Source organism: Sinocyclocheilus grahami, unplaced genomic scaffold, assembly GCF_001515645.1.
Source record: "Sinocyclocheilus grahami isolate Dianchi unplaced genomic scaffold, SAMN03320097.WGS_v1.1 scaffold124.1, whole genome shotgun sequence".
NCBI classification, from domain to species: Eukaryota; Metazoa; Chordata; class Actinopteri; order Cypriniformes; family Cyprinidae; genus Sinocyclocheilus; species Sinocyclocheilus grahami.
In genome coordinates, this window is record NW_015505303.1 from 618,852 (window position 1) to 637,620 (window position 18,769).

At 37.5% G+C, this 18,769-nt stretch overlaps 1 protein-coding gene and 1 non-coding gene across 2 annotated transcripts in view; one reads left to right on the top strand and one right to left on the bottom strand.

The window, feature by feature from the left end:
* Nucleotides 1–16,378, top strand: part of LOC107590095 (beta-galactoside alpha-2,6-sialyltransferase 1-like) — a 33,011-nt gene extending 16,633 nt beyond the window's left edge. Inside the window, exons 5-9 of the mRNA XM_016278712.1 lie at nt 1,545–1,642; nt 1,727–1,828; nt 5,013–5,191; nt 8,385–8,387; nt 16,366–16,378. Coding sequence (XP_016134198.1) covers nt 1,545–1,642; nt 1,727–1,828; nt 5,013–5,191; nt 8,385–8,387; nt 16,366–16,378 — 395 coding nt within the window. The remainder of the gene's footprint in view (nt 1–1,544; nt 1,643–1,726; nt 1,829–5,012; nt 5,192–8,384; nt 8,388–16,365) is intronic.
* On the bottom strand, nt 15,891–15,968 carry trnad-guc (transfer RNA aspartic acid (anticodon GUC)). The gene has a single exon. It is a non-coding gene; the product is annotated as a tRNA-Asp (tRNA).
* Nucleotides 16,379–18,769: the final 2,391 nt, after the last annotated feature.

The following is an 18,769-nucleotide window of genomic DNA, read 5'->3' on the forward strand; positions in this document are numbered from 1 at the left end:
TATATTTCATTGTACACATGGGGTACTTTTTATCCCTGTGCGCACCAAACCCATCCTGAGTGTTTGTTGCTAAAAAGCTATTTTTTTTAGTTACATCTGACCATAGAAGCCAGTCCCTTATTGAAGTTCCAAATCGTGTCTGACAACAGAATATGCTGGGGATTGTTTTTGGATGAGAGCATTTTCTTTTCTTGATTTTTTTTTTTTCCTTGATTTTTTTTCTTGAAACCCTCCCAAACAACGTGTGGTGTAGGTGCCGGGTTTTTTATTATTTATTTTATTTTTTTAAAGGTTTTCTGACCCTGAAACTCCACTATTTTCTGCAATTCTCCAGCTGTGGTCCTTGGAGAGTCTTTAGCCACTCAAACTCTCCTCCTCACCATGCATTAGGACGATACAGACACGCGTCCTCTTCCAGGCAGATTTGTAAAATTTTTCTATTGATTGGAAATTCTTAATTATTGCCCTGATGGTGGAAATGGGAATTTTTTTAGCTCTAGCTCTTTTCTTAAAGTCACTTTCTAATTTGTGAAGCTCAATTATCTTTTGCTGCACATCAGAAATGTATTCTTGGGTTTTCTCATTGTGATTAAGGGAATTTTGCCTTTGTTTTCCCTCCTATTTATATTCCTGTGAAACAGGAAGCCATGGCTGGATAATTTCATGTTCGTAATCACCCTGGTATGCTCAAAATTGTACATATGAATGGGAATATACTTCACAGATATTTTACTCATAAGAATTTCTAGGGGTGCCAATAATTGTGTCCAAGGTGTATTTGAGAAAAACATTTATTTCATAATGAGATTTTCCCCTATTTTCAATTGTTTTAGTTCAATGAAAGGTTAGATATTTGTGATTAAAAAAAAAATAAAAGATCAAAATGATAAACAATGCAGATTTATTTTCACAGCCTTCTTTGATCATATTTACCAAGGGTGCCAATAATTCTGACCACGACTGTATTTCTTTGACCTGAAATTGAATGTACCTCTGAGGAAAAAAGAAAAAAGTAAACCATTATACAAGAGATTAGATATCTTAAGTACGTCACCAGACATTACTATAAAGTTATGTAACTAAGCATTTTGGCTTAAATTTCCACACACACAAAAAAAAGTAGGGACAATGAAGAATACACGTGCAAAAATCACATACTCTAAGTGGCCTAAATGTGATAAGATTACGTTTTATACAGACATATTTCATCTTCAATAAACTTCATCATACAGTGAGGTGTTATACCCTGAGCTGCGGCTGTTCCTCTGCATGACCCTCTGAATTCTCTGAAATCTAATGACATTAAAGGGGTCATATGATGTTGCTAAAAAGAACATTATTTTGTGTATTTGGTGTAATGAAATGTGTTTGTGCGGTTTAAAGTTAAAAAACATATTATTTTCCAAAATACACAAAAAAAAAAAAAAAAAAAAAAAAAAAAAAAAAAAATATATATATATATATATATATTGTTGATTTAATGATTATTTTCACTACTATCAATATTATCTGATTATCGCTAAAGAAAACCTCTTGAATTCTAGATGCACATGATGCAGTGATACGGTTCAATGCTGCACCAACAACAGGCTTTGAGAAAGATGTGGGCTCTAAAACAACAGTGCGTCTGATCAATTCCCAGGTAGTTTCTTTGATAACTGGTGAAAAGTTAAAATAACATGCAGTAATAAGCTCCTAAAAAACATAATGTCTGTTTATTGCATAGGTAATGGCATCTGAAGATCACCATTTCCTCTCCAGTTCTTTGTACAGTGCTGGGATTTTAGTGAGCTGGGATCCAGGCCCTTATTCCTCTGATCTACAGGAGGTAAGAACTCACTTTTCCACTTTCTAGCATTTGGCACGTTCACAAACTTCCAAAATGTCATGCTTAATTAGCAAGTTTCAACACAAAGGCTTAGTCGTAGCTTTAGTATGTAGGGCTGAACGATTAATTGCATTTGCGATAATATCGCGATGTGAAAACGTGACACGCGAGAGTAAAGAGGTGTGTTCGACTTGAAGATCGATCGGTGTATGACATCAAAGTACGGCGAGAGAAAGCATAAGGAGATGTCCGCGCTCTCATAGCTCTACAAAATTGTATAAAAATGTTTACTGTTGATTCTAAATTAGATTTAGAAATGATAAAATACACACTATAATTTACTCTAAAATACTGTTAAAAATGTTGGCTAAAATAATAAAATCGTGTGTGTGTGTATATAGATAGATAGGTAGGACTGGGCAAGTTAACATGTTGTTAACGCACTAATTGATTAATGCCAACAATTATTTTATCGCACATTAACGCAGTTTTTTTATTATTATGAAAGTCCGTTGCTCGCTAGCTCTGCATACACACAGACAAACCATGGGTCACCGGAGAGGTGGCATGTAGAATCCGTGTATCATTCGATCTTTGATTTAATATTGAAAGTAGAAAAATTAGAAAACGGCTCCTTTTTCGTTTTTTGAAAAAAAGAAAAAGAAAAAAAAGGAGCCGTTTTCTCATTTGTCTACTTTCAAGGAGAATTCGGCTTAAATTTTTGTTTTTCGTTCATGGGTGGAAAAATGAATAAACAGCTGAAGTTCAAACCGTGCCTTCATCAGTTCTCACAAAGTGCAGAAAATGTCTGAGAGCACAAGAAACAGAGAAATATAACCAAGGAAAACATGATTTTGTGTGCAATTCGGATCATTTTTTTTTAAATATTTCAGTTTTGTGCAATATGATTTTAAATGTTTAAAGTTTTGATTCGTGCTTATTATAATTTTTTTTAATGCGTTATTAAATTTTATTTACACTTATTCTTTTTTGATCCGTGAACATTGTTTGCTATTCTGAAAACTTTGCTTTCGTTTTTTAAATTGTGCAATATAATTTTACTTGCGTTTTTACATTTTGGTTTCACGCTTGTTATTTTTTTTTTATCCGTGACTGTAATACATTTGGCGGGAATATGATCCCATAGATGGCCACAGCATAAACCGTTTTAAAAAGCTTTGAGTAATGAACCTTTTTCCGATACAATTGTGTTGAAAGCTTCGCTGGTTCATAACGCTTCACTTCGCCATCACTACTGTATAGTTCAAAGAATGTCATGCACTATCATTTTAACTTATCACAGCACTCATTTGTAAACCACTTTGGATAAAAGCGTCTGCTAAATGATTAAATGTAAATGTATAAAATGTAAAAAATTGTAATAATGAAAAATGAGTGCACGTTTCCAATGTATGTAAGGTAAAATACAAAACCTCTGACATGGAGTGGATATAGTAGAAAAATAGAAAAGGCTCATGCTGCACGTATCAGAAGTTCAGCGCTCCGACACTACATGCATACCGCGCCCGAGCCCAACTGAACCGCGCTCTGGCCCACTTCCAACCAAGCCAGCGACGGCTAAACGAACCGCGCCCGTGCGCTGCACGGAGCGATCACACTAGTCAAATGAAACGGGCTTTGGTGGTCAAATGCGCTCGGGCACGGTTAAGATTGCCTAGCGTGATACACCCTTAGGGTGCTTTCACACCTGTAGATCGATTGCTTTGTTCCGAAACGGGATTAAAATTATTCCACCTCGTTCAGGCGATCTTGGACCGATTGTTTTGGCGCGGATCCGAGCGCAATTGCTGTGTTCACATATGCCCAAACGAACCGAGCTAAGGGGGGAAACGCGCCAGGTTCCGAAACAACGAGCCATGTGTGAAAGCACCCTTACAAGAAAAAAACATCATCTTATATTCGGGACAATACGGTAGTATCTGTTCTGTGCTCCGGCACGGTTAGCGATCACACTGCATGCATACCGCGCCCAAGCCTAACTGAACCGTGCCCTGGCCCACCTCTTCCAACTGGGCCAGGGCCGGCTAAACGAACCGCGTCCGAGCGCGGCACGGAGCGCTCACATTAGTCAAACGAACCGGGCTTTGGGGGTCAAACGCGCTCGGGCACGGTTCAAAAAGCCTAGTGTGAGTACACCCTTATTTTCCCGCATCCCGCACACATGAGTCTCTACCCACCCGCACTCGCTCATCAATTGTTGTCCCATGCCATACTCTGTTGCGTTGGGTCCCGCGATCATGCAGGTCTCGACTAGGAAGGTGCCTGTTAACTGTTATGATCGAGGCTCTGGACTCTGAGCATAACTTGTTTTTCTATAATAAACTATAACATATTTTCTATAAAAACGTTAATGCCCTGGCAGTGGCAAATAGCTTTGGTTTTCTATTTAATTTGATTACATTAATATTATAAATTGAGATTACAAGAAATATTTTAACTGCTACTATGTAATGAAATACTGCTGTAAAAAAATCACCTTATTTGTTTAAAGTATTTGCAAACCAAATGTTAATGCACTTTTGTTCATATAGCAGAATAGTGCACAATACACTGCTTTTGAATTCATTATTGAATTTTGTGCATAATGCGATTAATCTCAGAAAATCATGCGATTAATCGCAATTAAAAAGTTTAATCGTTGCCCAGCACTAATATATATATATATATATATATATATATATAGATAGAGAGAGAGAGATTTAGATTTGGTTTAGATTTTATTTTTGTATATCTGCGTTTTAAGTCAATTTTAATTAGTGTTTGTCTTTTTTATTACTTTTTGTTGTTTTTAAATATAATTTTTATACATTTTTACTAAAGTTTATTTTACTACATCAGGGTAAACTAAATTAAAATTAAATGTTGCCTCGTTAAGTAGCTGAAATAAAATAAGTTTTATATTTTATTTACTTCCAAGTAATGAAAATGTTTTCAATGGTTTTAGTTGAACATGATAACCCTGATTGTAATATACAATAACTATAATTTAATTTCTTTAACTTTATTCAAAACTGTTTCATGTTGACCCTAAAATAATGATTGAAAGAATGAAAAAATAATTGAAATGTGAAACAATTATATTATACACAATAACTGAGGTTTTGTAAACATTCCAGATTTTATAAATTTGATTTGTTATTTCTCTTTTTATTTTTCCTTTCAGTGGTTCAACAAGACAGATTACCCTATATTTAAGCAGTATCAGCGATATCGACGATTACACCCTCAACAGCCATTTTATATTCTGCACCCACGAATGGAATGGCAGCTGTGGCAGCGAATACAAGACAATATGGTGGAGACGATACAAAAAAACCCACCCTCATCAGGCTTGTTGGGTAAGTTATACGGAGTTAGAAAAAACAAACCAGGTAAAATTTAACCACAAATGGTAAAAAAAAAAAAAAAAACTATATTTAATGGGTTGGAGCTGAACTCTGCAGGACACCGGACCGAGTTTGGACAGCCCTGCGCTAAACCACTACGGATGCTTTCTGCCGCTAGCGCTCTTCCGTGTTTTGGCACCCTGGGAAATTTGAATTCGCAGAAGAAGAAAACAGCGGTTGTTTGCACGCAAAATTATGAATGAACATAGCTGTAATTTACGTTTCTGTGTATTGTTTGTCATTCACACGTCATCTGTTGATTACAAGCTAAATTATGAATGGACGTAACCATCATTATTATTTTTGTAATGAGATTACATGTATTCCACAGTTCAAAAATGTTTTCTGACCATGGTTTTACTATAGTAACCATAATTTAGCCATGGTATTTTAGTTGAATCACAACAATACATTTACTATTGTTGTTATTGTATTGGGCATTTGCAGTACAGCCATGAAATTGTAAATGAATATCAATCAGCCAAGAACAGTAGGATTACTAGTTTGACTATAGTAACATTATGGTTTATATATATATACACAGTATGTTATATGTGTGTGTGTGTGTGTATGTATGTATATGTGCGCGTGTGTTTATTTGTGTCTGTAATAGAATTATTGCTTTTTGTAATATTGCTATTTTGTAGTTCTTGTAGAGACCACTGTTTGTACACTGCCTGTGCCCTTGCTGTCATCTTTTCCTGGTACCCAAGCAGATCCTCAGTCAGAAACAGGTAAATATTTGACACATTAACACCATACACAAAAGGTTTCTGCACGTTTTAAAGTCTTAAAATGTCTTCATTTACCCTTACACAAATTAATGCCTTAAGAAAGTTTTAAATCAGAGTAGAAAGTCTTAAATTCATAAAATGATGGCATTAAATGTTGGATGCATAGCAAAAAGTGAAGGAATCTCTTCCTCTGTGTTTTGTCTCGTTTTCCAATACAAACATCAAACATCTTTCAATCAAGATATGTTTATTTCACATCCAAATGTAAAATGAAGTCTTGACAAATTTAATAAAATTAAATGAGTTTACACTTAAAACAATATTTGTCAATGAGGTGTCAAAACTTCCCTTTAAATTAAGTTGACTTTTTTGCCAAACGGCAGATATTAGTTCTTGTTTTAATCACAAAATCACTTCAAACAAGACTTCATATTTCATGTCATTTTGGATCTCCAGTAAATGTATCTTTATTTAAGAATCTTTAGGCATTTGCACTGGAAAACAAGACAAAAATACAGAGGAAGAACATCACATTTTTGCAGCATGATCTGAATGTACAGCAAAATATACTGTATTTCCATATTCTTTTGTCTGGGAGCGGACTATTTCAGTGCATTTTTGTAAAATGAATTAAATTATGAATATCTGTTGGAAGTTGTATTTTCAAACTCGTGTTTCTCTACAGACATTTACATTCACAGAACATATTTGTGTTTTTCCTTGTTTGTTCCTCAAATTGTATTTATTTGGTCTTAAAAAGATCTTAACTTTACCTTCATAAAACCTGCAGAAACTCTGTTTCCTTACACATTAAACTAAATATTCAACTTGTTGCAGACACCACTGGTACACTGCCTGTGCCCTCGCTGTCCTCATCTCATGGTTCCCATGTGGAGCCTCGATCAGAATTTTCTGAATGCAGAAATTGATTCATTTTTTCCCCTCTGTATAGGAACTACATATATGCCACCTCTGCCTATGCTGGCCTCGCCTGCAACCTGTACTGGACCTGTGAAGACTGGTGGCAGGGTGTTTGTACTGGACCACAAACGCGGAGCCCATTGACAACTTGCTTAATAAACACCATGGGAAGAAGGACATCCTCAGGACTATGCAGCAATGATCCACAATTCCTCTACTGATCCAAACAGCATGCTCCATTCGACCACAAAACTGCACATTTCACAGTATGACAAGCACCTGGCCAAACTGCTGAACACCAGTTCATCATTAAACAACTCCAGAGAAACGTCTTTAAAGGAGGTAGTAAAACAACCAGAGCGCCAGTGGTAACAATGAAGCCCGTGGATGTAAACCCACCAGCACCTGCTCTGACCACACTCCTAACTCATGACACCATTGAGAGAATTGTATTATGGAGCGGCAGCAGCAGCAACCTGAGCAGGAGAAGAAGAAACAAACAAAGACTTGTCTTGCTTGTGGACAGCCAAAGATGGTTCCTCTATCCACTTTTGTTTTAAAGGTCCCATACTTTACACCTTTCTGGAGTTTTATTTTAGGTTTTGATGTCCTTAAGTATATATATTTGCGGTATAAGTACCAAAAACCATCTCAATATATTTTTACAGCTCCTTTCTCAGGAGCTCTGCTGAGAACAGGTCGAGTTTGGCCTGTCTAATTAATATTCATGAGCCTATCTTCTGATTGGCCTGTTGTTTTCTGAGTGACGCATGGCCAGGCCAACCACAGGTAACTAGGGTCAGCGACGTCACAGCGCTAGCTGGAGGCAGCAAAACAAAGTTTATACCATACCATAGAAACTAGTTTCTATGGTTCTGGAAACACTCAATTGGTCATTTTACTTAAGTGTTGACTTCAATTAAATCACTTAAATTAATTTTCATTGAATACTTAAAACTGGAGGCGGCCCATTCAAACCAGCACAGATTCGGCTACATAAGGAGCTTAAAATATCATCTTGTTGTGATGTTGGGTGCCAGAATCGACGTAATACAGCCTCAAATTAGAAATTTGATTGCTTATCTGCTGCCACTGCCTGACAAAAAACCGACGACAGCTGTGGTTAAACGTGATGGTAAACAAGCAGACTTGACAGAAACGATCGTCAAAAATGCTCGTGTTTGCAGCGCACACTTCTTATCAGAAAAGGATCAATAAAGTATTGTCTTTTGTTGTTATGGGCGCGTCTACAGATTTCTTGCCATATGTCTATGTTTCTTGCATCTCACGATTATGTCGTGTATGAAATAATGTCTGTGTGCATTTGTGTAAAACAACAAACTGATGATTAATTGTGGCTGGAACAATAATGTAGCTGTAAAAATAGTTGCCTGCTGAAATTGAAATGTATATACATCTTCATCATGACTAGATAGACACGGTGAGTTTGTCTCATAGTAACAATCCTGTCAGATCGTCCATCCTTTGAGTGAGAGTGTAATGTTACAGGTCAGCCGATCTGGTTTTCGTGGTTAAAGTTAACCTTTTCGACATGTTTCTGTGTTGTCCTTGCTCAGCAAAGCATGGACGCAATGTTGTCTGGAGGTTTGGCAAAAGGAGAGTGGGACGGTGGGTGGTGCTCGGGGTGGTGACTGAAGGCAGTGAATGTGTAGTTCTGACGTCAACTTTTTACGGAAGTCACAAAGGTTCGTGAAAAATCACAGCTACTTTAAGCAGGCTGTGTGAATTTTACTGTGGACTGACTGTTTTGAAACTTATATGCTAGTTACACAGCACCTAGACCTCAGTTATCATGAAAAAAGCCAGGAAATTTCAGTTTTGACAATATGGGACCTTTAATCAGCAAGGCCGTCAGGTACTTCTACTGTTCTACAAAGGTTTTTAACGCGTACAGTTACAGTGATTAAGGACTAACAAACCCCAGAATGCCATTCCAAGACTTTATGGAAATGGAGTTCTTTAAGAGTGAACTTGAGGACACAAAGAAACGGGTGGAGGACAGAGGACAGCAAAAACGCAAAAGACCTGAAACTGAACATGTTGGTTGCTTGTGCAGATTTTGAAAAATAGACCTGAAGCAGGGTCCAAACAGTCCTCACATACACACAGGCTTTCCTGGCGTAGCAGGGAAATATGGTCATTGCCCTGCTTAAGTCTTTTCCATTTACCAACCTCAGGGCATACAGAAAGAGATGACCTGGAAAGAGTTTAAAGAGTCTGCATTTTATGCGAAAAAAAGAAATAAATTATATTTCTTGATCTTTTACCAGTAAGAAATATTTAACTCATGTATATACTGTATATTTTGATTTGCTTATTTTTCAGCGTGAGACTTTAATATGTATATATTGTCAGAATTCTATTTTTCTTTCTACTTTATTATTTGGATCAATATTTACTAATCTTAAAAAGTGCTTAAAGCATTTAATAAAAATACAACTGAAAAATACAAATTGCTTCATGAGTGCTGTGTTCTACTTCATAGGAGTAATATTTTATCGTTTCTATGGTTCTGGAAACACTTAATTGGTCATTTAACTTAAGTGTTGACTTAAATTAAATCACTTAAATTAACTTTCATTGAATACTTGAATATTACTCCGTTTTAATTCAATTTAAATGCCTCTTATTTACATTAGAAAAGCCATTTAATATAACTATTCATGTTTTCATATAACCATGTAATGTTATACTACTATTATTTTACTGTATTTATTTTAATACTAATCATTTATTCATAATACTTTGCTTTGTAATCCAAAAAGGCAAGACATAAATTTAAAATACTTTCCAACTGTAATGTATTGTTACATTTTAGAATTTTGTTTTATAAAAAGCATAAAGCTGTGTGAAATAATGGTTCAGACCTGCGTGAACCCTGGTCCAAATAAATGCATGAAAAAAATCAAACGTAATTTCCGCTCTTTGGCCAGCTGTTGAAATGCTTCAATTTCATTGGCTGTCAGTGAGTTACAACTATCCGCGGCTGGCCCATTGCTGACAGGCGGGGGGATACTTACCACTATACTAACAAGGAGTTCCATAACACATCTCAGCTGATTAAGTCTGAAATACATAGTAATAAGCATTGTAAAAAAAATTTGTTTATGAAATACAATACATGGATTGATTCTAACTTAAGTTGTTATAGTTTAATATTTTATCGATGTTATTTAACTTAATCTTACCAACCTGGAACTCTCAAAAGATCAAGAACGACTTGTCCATCTGGCATTGTTCAGGAGTTCACTGTGTAACAAAAACAAAAACAAAAACAGCTAAATTATTTTTCTAACAGCCAGTAGGTTTATAAAACCAACACAACACAACACACACACAAACACATGCAGAACCTGTCCCCCACACACATTGTTTTTCTTTCCTTAAAGAGGAAAAAATTTAAGATGAATGGGAATATAATAATACTTGATTCCTTTTTTTTCTACTGTTCGATAGATTTAACAAAGCATATACAAATTTGTATAGAAACATCAGTCCGTAACTTTTTTTGGTTAAAAATGATCCGAAACCAATATTTGAGCAAGTGCATAACCAGCCAGTGTTCAAAACTATCGCCTTACTTCCCAATTCACAACGGTTAGCTTATAATAACTGTTGTGGCAAAAACAATTACTAACAAAATAGCATCACAGAGTAAGAGACAAGGAATCAAATTATATTTAAGGAAAGAAGTTTATTTTCCTTAAAGAGGTATGTTCATGTTTCAGCAGCTACCCTGAAATACAACAAAACCCGAAATCACACTGGAAACAGACAGCCTTATTATACTGTTATCACCCCCACTTCTTGCAGGTTTTCCTTAAACCACACCTAGCTGTATTCAGAAAGAAAAAACAATGGTCCTTCTAACCCCCCTGGGCTTTTATTATCTTCACATCTGTGAGGTCAACAACCCCCCTGTCTTTCCTGCACTGAAGAGTTCAAAGGCTCTTTCTGATCATTTGTTTTTACTGTGTGTTTGTGTGCCTTCACACCCGTGAGGCCAAAAGTACTAACCCCTCTGTCTTTCCTGATTAAATTAAAGCCCTAAAGACTTCAAAGGCTCTCTGTTTTACTGTGTGATGTCTTTGTTGCATTTCAGGTGACATACATAAAGAGAAAAACATTAATTTTCCCACAACATCACAAACCATCAGACACATCAGTTTGGTGTGATGACGCGGGAAATTCGAGCATGGCACTGCGTCATTACGTCACGTCTGTAAACATAAAAGAAGTTGTCCCGGCTACGAGGCTATCACATGTGAGAATCCTGCAGGTGGCGGATCATTTATAGCCTTTTCTCACAGCAGCTGGAATAATTAAATGTATCATTTTGATGGCGGATTGTAATCCATAAAGGATTATGTGTTCATGAAACACGTGAATGAAATGAAATTATATTCCAGTTATAAATGTGCTTCTGATTACAGATAGCCTGGGATTACAAAGATTTGTATTTTAAAGAAAACCAGTTCGAATATTTATGTTTCTTAAAGGGGTCATATGATGTTGCTAAAAAGAACATTATTTTGTGTATTTGGTGTAATGAAATGCGGTTTAAGGTTCAAAAAACACATTATTTTCCACATACTGTACATTATTGTTTCTCCGCTATGCCCTGCCTTTCTGAAACGCGTCGATTTTTACAAAGCTCATCGGTCTGAAAAGCAAGGTGTGCTGTGATTGGCCAGCTATCCAGTGCGTTATGATTGGCCGAATACCTCAAGCGTGTGACGGAAATGTTACGACCCTACCATACTGGGATGATGCCGTCAGGCCGGAGCGATGATTCAAACCCATTATAAACGAGGCATTCGTTGCATCCAGTGGGGACATAATTATGGATTATATTGACTTTACTATACTGTCTTTTTACACATTGCGTTGCGTAAACATAAAACCATGTTTGCATTGCGTTCGCGAGATAGTGACACCAGTCAACACTTTCACTTCAATAAGGAGGTCTCTTGTTCAGGCAGCATTCAAGCGTGGTCTTACTCTACCAGGATCAGGAAACGGTCCTCCATAAAATGTGCTGCACACATCTGAATATTTGGGTTGAAGTGTTCTGGAACAGTGTTGTAAATACAACTTAACCACTGATTTCTAGTCGTGTCCATTTTTGGAAGGCCAAACAAAGTAGTTTCGCTTTCACAACGAAACACAGCATCACACACGGTGGCCTAGAGTGAGCGGCGGCGGCGGCCTACAGTGAGCAGAGGCCGGGGGCTAGAGTGAGGAATGGCCAGAGGGCTAGAGTGAGCAGAGGTGGCGGGCTTGAGAACGGCGCGGCCGACGGATTCGACGAAGGAGCGTCCGGAGAGCTTGCGGCAACCACATGTGACAACCCCGGGCTGGACTTCGCTTCGTCCACGGTGAAAGTCAATCCGGTGATCTACAGCGCAAAGTTGTTGTATTTCCTCAGCAACCAGCACAGATCAGCTCAAGGCATGACGAAACAGAAATTCGAAGAGTATGACTATTCATATACATACTTGTTCAGATGGCAATATACAGTGAAAATTCTTATTTGGGTCACATTCCAAGATGTAGGCTAGAATCTGTGATTCTGAAGTACAGTGACTATCCACACCTGTGCAGTGACCGACTGCCACGCGTATTCTTCAGAACATTAGATTCATCCATGCTGGAGCCATGCCGACTCACAATCGCTTGGCTCAATTTTGGGGGGTTTTCCACTGGGTACATTACCTGGTACCTTTTTTAGTACCACATCGGTTGAGGTTCCAAGTGAACCGTACCGTTACCAAAACGTGACGTGTAAACTCTGCTGATCACGGATTGGCCGGAGAGAATCGTCACTACCTGCGTCACTGAACTTGCGACACAAACACAACAGAACTGCTAGATTTAAATCAGCGAAGGATTGAACGCAACTGTTTTGAACAAGCGCACCTTTTTTAACAACCAAAAAGTGGCTGTTTCGTTGTCTGTTGAGGAAGTACAGATGTTCCTCTCGTTGATAGCAGAGGAGCGGATCCAGTGAGAGCTTGACGGGGCGACGTGGAATGAAAAAGTCGCAGCAGTAGAGGCGGCGCAACTATAACGACATGTGAATAATCCCGCCCACTCTAAAGCGGTACTGAACTGCAGTGGAAACGCAAACCGAGCCGAGCCGTGCCGTGCCGTACCGTACTAAGCCATGCCGAGTCGTACCACGCAGTGGAAAAGCGCCATTAGTAGATCTCGGAATCAATTTTCTTGTAAATGCATGTGTATTTGGCAATATTATTTGGATGATAACAATTTAAAAAAGAAGAAAAAAAAGAAGTGTACTGAAAGTTTATGCTGTAATAATATTATTACAGTGTTATTACTTGTTAATAACATAATATGAACAAGGACAAACTGGCAAAAGCTTTGCATCTCCTCGTCGGGGAATTGAACCCCCGGTCTCCCGCGTGACAGGCGGGGATACTTACCACTAGAGCCGACCGATATATCGTTTTGCCGATATTATCGGCCGATATGAGCCTGTCGTGATATGATATATATCTATATCATAGATATATCGGTATCGGCGAATATGCCGCCGATATTTTTTTTTTTTTACAGAACATATAATGCAGATAAAATGCTTGAAATGGTGTAATTACTTAGTTTGTCCAGCAGAGTGCGCTCTATTGTTTGCTACTGGTGACCTGGATGAAACGCTTTAAAGCTTAAGTCAATGGAAAACCATTGAAACTTTGAACGGCCATATCTCCCTAACGGCGCGGCGATTCTGCACCAAATTCAGGGGATCCCGTCAGCTCGAGGAACCCTCTCGAACGCGAATCGAGTGTACGTCTAGAGGCCCTCTTTCGAATGAGACCACCCCGCGTGGATAGCCCCCTGGGTTCGGGAGTTACGGATGGTTAAATTCGCGGTCCGGAGCCGACCGATCTAGCGATCCTGGGGGGGATACCAACGTGCGGAGGGTGGCGTTCGAGAGGGCTCCTCGAGCTGAAGGGATCCCCCGAATTTGGTGGAGATCCGCCGGCACGTTCGCGAGATAGTGACACCAGTCAACACTTTCCCTTCAGTAAGGAGGTCTCTTGTTCAGGCAGCATTCACGCGTGGTCTTATTCGACCGTAAGTGCCCTGCGAAGTGGACTTCACATGAAATTCCGCCATGATTCCAGTTCCAAGGGAACGTACACGTTGCATTAAAGTGCGCAAGACGTGAATTTATATTGTATTTATTTACAGAGGTAGGGGAGAGCGGGGCACAAAGTAACACTTTTTGACTTTCTCAGTTTGTGTAAATCCACATGTACATCGCTAATGTCATAGAATAGCACATTGTAACGCAGTGATACAACGTGCCCCATCTGCGCAACTTGAATTTAAAACTGGTTAGTGTCTTCTGCAAGTAATCAAAACATTAAAAAACGATCTGAACTGATAAATAACAGATTGGAGATTAAAATAATAGCAGATTTGTCTCATTTTAAATGAATAATATAAACTGAGATAAAAAATTGACTTAAGCCAGAATTTTAATTTTACTTTGGTAAAATATTCAAACTACGTGTGTTACAACTAACCCCCCTGTTTGTGCATCGCGCTCCCCTATATTATATTATTTCACACTTCTCTAGTAAGTTTCGTGTGTGTGTGAAGACAGTAGCGCAAATCCGTGAATGAATGTTCCGAAGTGAAATAAACTAGTAGCGCAAATCCGTGAATGAATGTTCCGAAGTGAAATAAACTTCAACGGAACAAAGTTGAATGGAACTGAATTTAATTAAAGTTGAATAAACTTAAACGTTACTGTTCAGTGCACTGATGTCAGACTCATTTTGAATAGTAAAGTTTATTGTTAAATTGTTAAATGCCCTTACATATCTCTGTCACCATTATAAGTGTTTGATCACCACATTTGAGTGATCATTGCAAAAAATGTGTTTATGTATATATATTCTGTTTATGTATATACTGTATTCTATATATAGTACCAGTGAAATGTTTGGACACACGAATGGGAAAGTGTCCAAACTTTTGACTGGTACTGTACTATAATATACACAAAGAATATATCGGTATCGGCCTTTTTTAAACCCCCTAATATCGATATCGGTATCGGCCCCAAAAAACCCATATCGGTCGGGCTCTACTTACCACTATACTAACGAGGAGCTCCATAACACAGTTCAGCTGATTAAGTCTGAAATACATAGTAATAACATAGTAATAAGCATTGTAACATTTTTAGTTTATGAAATACAATACATGGATTGATTCTAACTTAAATTGTTATAGTTTAATATTTTATCGATGTTATTTTACTTAATCTTACCGACCTGGAACTCTCAAAAGATCAAGAAAGACTTGTCCATCTGGCATTGTTCAGGAGTTCACTGTGTAACAAAAACAGCTAAATTATTTTTCTAACAGCCAGTAAGTTTGTAAAAACAACAAAACACACACACACACATGTACACATGCAGAACCCCTCCCCCACACACATTGTTTATCTTTCCTTAAAGAGGAAAGATTAATGGGAATATAATAATACTTGATTCCTTTTTTTTAACTGTTCGATCGATTTAACAAAGCATATAGAAATTTGTATAGAAACATTACAAGTGAATGAATGAATGAGCTTTGAATGAATGATATAACAAGTACAAACAAGTACATGTTATATCATTGTGCCATGTATTGTTATCTACTGCTGTAGACTCACTTTTTTCTGTATGCGTTAACATATACATTTTTGTGTTGTGTTTCATTGTCCACTTAATATTGTATATTTTAAGCATACATGTTCAAGTAGATCTCTGAGGCAATTCATGGAGTACATTTTCTTGTAAATGCATGTGCATTTGGCAATATTATTTCGATGATAACAATTAAAAAAGAAGAAAAAAAGAAGTGTATTGAAAGTCTATGCTGTAATAATATAATTACAGTGTTATTACTTGTTAATAACACAATATTAACATGGACAAACTGGCAAAAGCTTTGCATCTCCCCGTCTGGGAATCGAACCCCGGTCTCCCGCCCCCGCGTGACAGGCGGGGATACTTACCACTATACTAACGAGGAGTGGCTTAGTGGTCACATGGCCCTACAAGAACCATATGAAAGACAACTGTATTATATTTGTGAATTTATAATGTTTACTTAGTGAACAATTAGAAGGATCATAATTACCTTTCCTACACCATACAAAGAATTGAAGAGGAAATGGTGGCCTTCTGATGTCATTTCCTGTACAATAAACATGAGATTGTGTTACTGCTTGTCATTCCTAGCAAGTCTTCCAGTCAAAATATTTCATTTGGTTTACTAACTGCGCAAAAAGAGGGCTGAACAAACTATTAATTATCACTTATCAACAATGTACTATTGTAAAACTGTTGCAAGTTTGAATTTACTAAGTTTAAGTGCAGTCCCTTGAGCAATATTTCAGCATAAGTTTACAGGGAAAAAGGGTCAATAGTTTATTGATGTAAGAGGCACAGCTCACACAAAACACAGAAGTCACTTTCAAAGCAAGCAGCTTTCTACAACTAGAACTAGAACATGAGTGAAATCTGTTTGGGGAACTTTTTGCCCCCACGCTTAACTCCCCAACACATGGATTCGTATTTCATTTAGAGAAATGAAAACGAAAACACGTGCAAACAATGTTATGAAACTTTTTATGAAACATTTTACAATTGTTTATTATTTATTTATAAATGTAATCTAAAAGGCATTATCTCCACGCAGAGATTTTGTTGAATGCCACACACACTTTATAAATGTTGTTCATCGACCTTTCACGAGTCTATCTTGACACTCGAGATATGCTTTGGAGGGAAAATGAAATAAATGTAATGTTATTATAGATCACATATTTCTCACTAGAATGGTAATGCGGTTTGTTACATGGACTAGTGCGCCACTCAATGGTCAAACAGTGCTTTGAAAAAGCAGTAGTTTTTAACTTTTAAACTTGTCTGGAGAGGACAAAAGAATACTTGAAACTTAAAATATCCTTCCCCGCCATCTAATTGTGTGCTACAGGCACGGTTGCCAACTCATTTTCAGGGGAAGTTGCTAAAGGAAGGTCGATTTGTTGCTAAAAGTTGCTAAATTAAGTTGTGATGACATTACGTAATCACGATGCAAAAATTGTGTCACTTTTATTAGCTAGTGAACTAGTAAAACTACACATTCTGACCAATTACTTCTAAGCAGTGTATTAGTAGTCAGTATGCTACACTCTAAGAAAATAATTTGCAGGTTTTCACCGGCATTTTAAATGACGCATTGTATTTTGTGTTTCGGGTTAAAGGGTTTACAATGGATAATGGATAACGGATAATGTCCTGGAAAATTACTAGAAGCCTACCTTTTCTAGATATTTTTCTTACAGTGTACTAACTGATCAACAATCACAGGTACAACAAGGTGTATCATAAATGAACAATTATGCCATTCAATCACGGTTCAGGGCCATTGCTGAAGGTTGTGCTTAGCCTGTCTGGACAACCACTGGACGACATGTACTCGCCACTGTTCCGAAGCGCATTTTAAATTCTTCTTCAAGCCAGGATACGTGAGTATTGCTTATGATTTCTCTTTTAGATAAATAAGATATGTAAATATCCAAACAAAACCTACAATTTTCGTAAAAGTTGCTAAATTTAGCAACAAAATTGCTAAATTGGCAACACTGGCTACCCAACAAACACAGAACGTTGCCTCAACGTAGCCAACCTTTTAGCAACGTTGTTACAACATGGCTAAAAGGTTGTTGGTTCTACGTTGTGTCGTTGAGGTTGTTACTGCGTTGTCACAATGTTGCCATTCAATCACGGTTCAGGGCCATTGCTGAAGGTTGTGCTTAGCCTGTCTGGACAACCACTGGACGACATGTACTCGCCACTGTTCCGAAGCGCATTTTAAATTCTTCTTCAAGCCAGGATACGTGAGTATTGCTTATGATTTCTCTTTTAGATAAATAAGATATGTAAATATCCAAACAAAACCTACAATTTTCGTATGTATACAGTATGTACAGTACTGTATACAGGCATAAAAATGTAATTTGACAGCTTACCCTTTCGTAAAAAAACTTAAAAAAAACTTCTGGTCACCCTAACTTAAATAGCCTTCCCGCCATCTAATTCTGTGCTACAGGTTGCCCTTTCGTTAAAAAAAAGCTCACCTTATCCACCTTTTTCTTCAACGCGGAAGTAAGCCTATGGGTGAGACTTCCGGTTCATTAGCCGCTATAGGTAAATAACGAGGAGAATAACAACGTGCAGTAAACGGTAAAACTGTTTGCACTACAACCCAGTGTGTTCATAATTAAGATAATGCATTAAAATAATACGATAAGACACACCAACTTTCAATATCAAGCAGCAAAACGAACTGTTTTGTTCAGCTAAAAATAGCTGGACGGAGTGGACGCAGATGAGACCGGAAGCCAGACCCATAGAAATTACAAATGGCCGCGCCCATTTTTATGACAAGAAAATGGTGGATTGCAGCGATGGCGCCCTGCAGATGCAACCGTTCAATCTGTCGATGAAATGTTACAATATGACTTGCACAAAGTTAAAGCTGACTTATATGGTAGATTCTAACAATATTAGCTTAAATTGGAATGTGTTTACTACATGCGTAACAATATTTCAAAGCAAACTAGCTTGAGTGTCGAGACCTTACTACAAATATGAATTATTCATAGTAATACTTTCACCTCATAAGCGTTATTAAGTGGTTAGATTAACCCATGCAATCAATACGTTTGTACACAAACTGACCTTTAAATGGTTTTAGATATACGAACAGATGTCAACAGCTGGATTACCGCAGGATAGAAAAGTGCACCTGCGCTGACTGTTTCC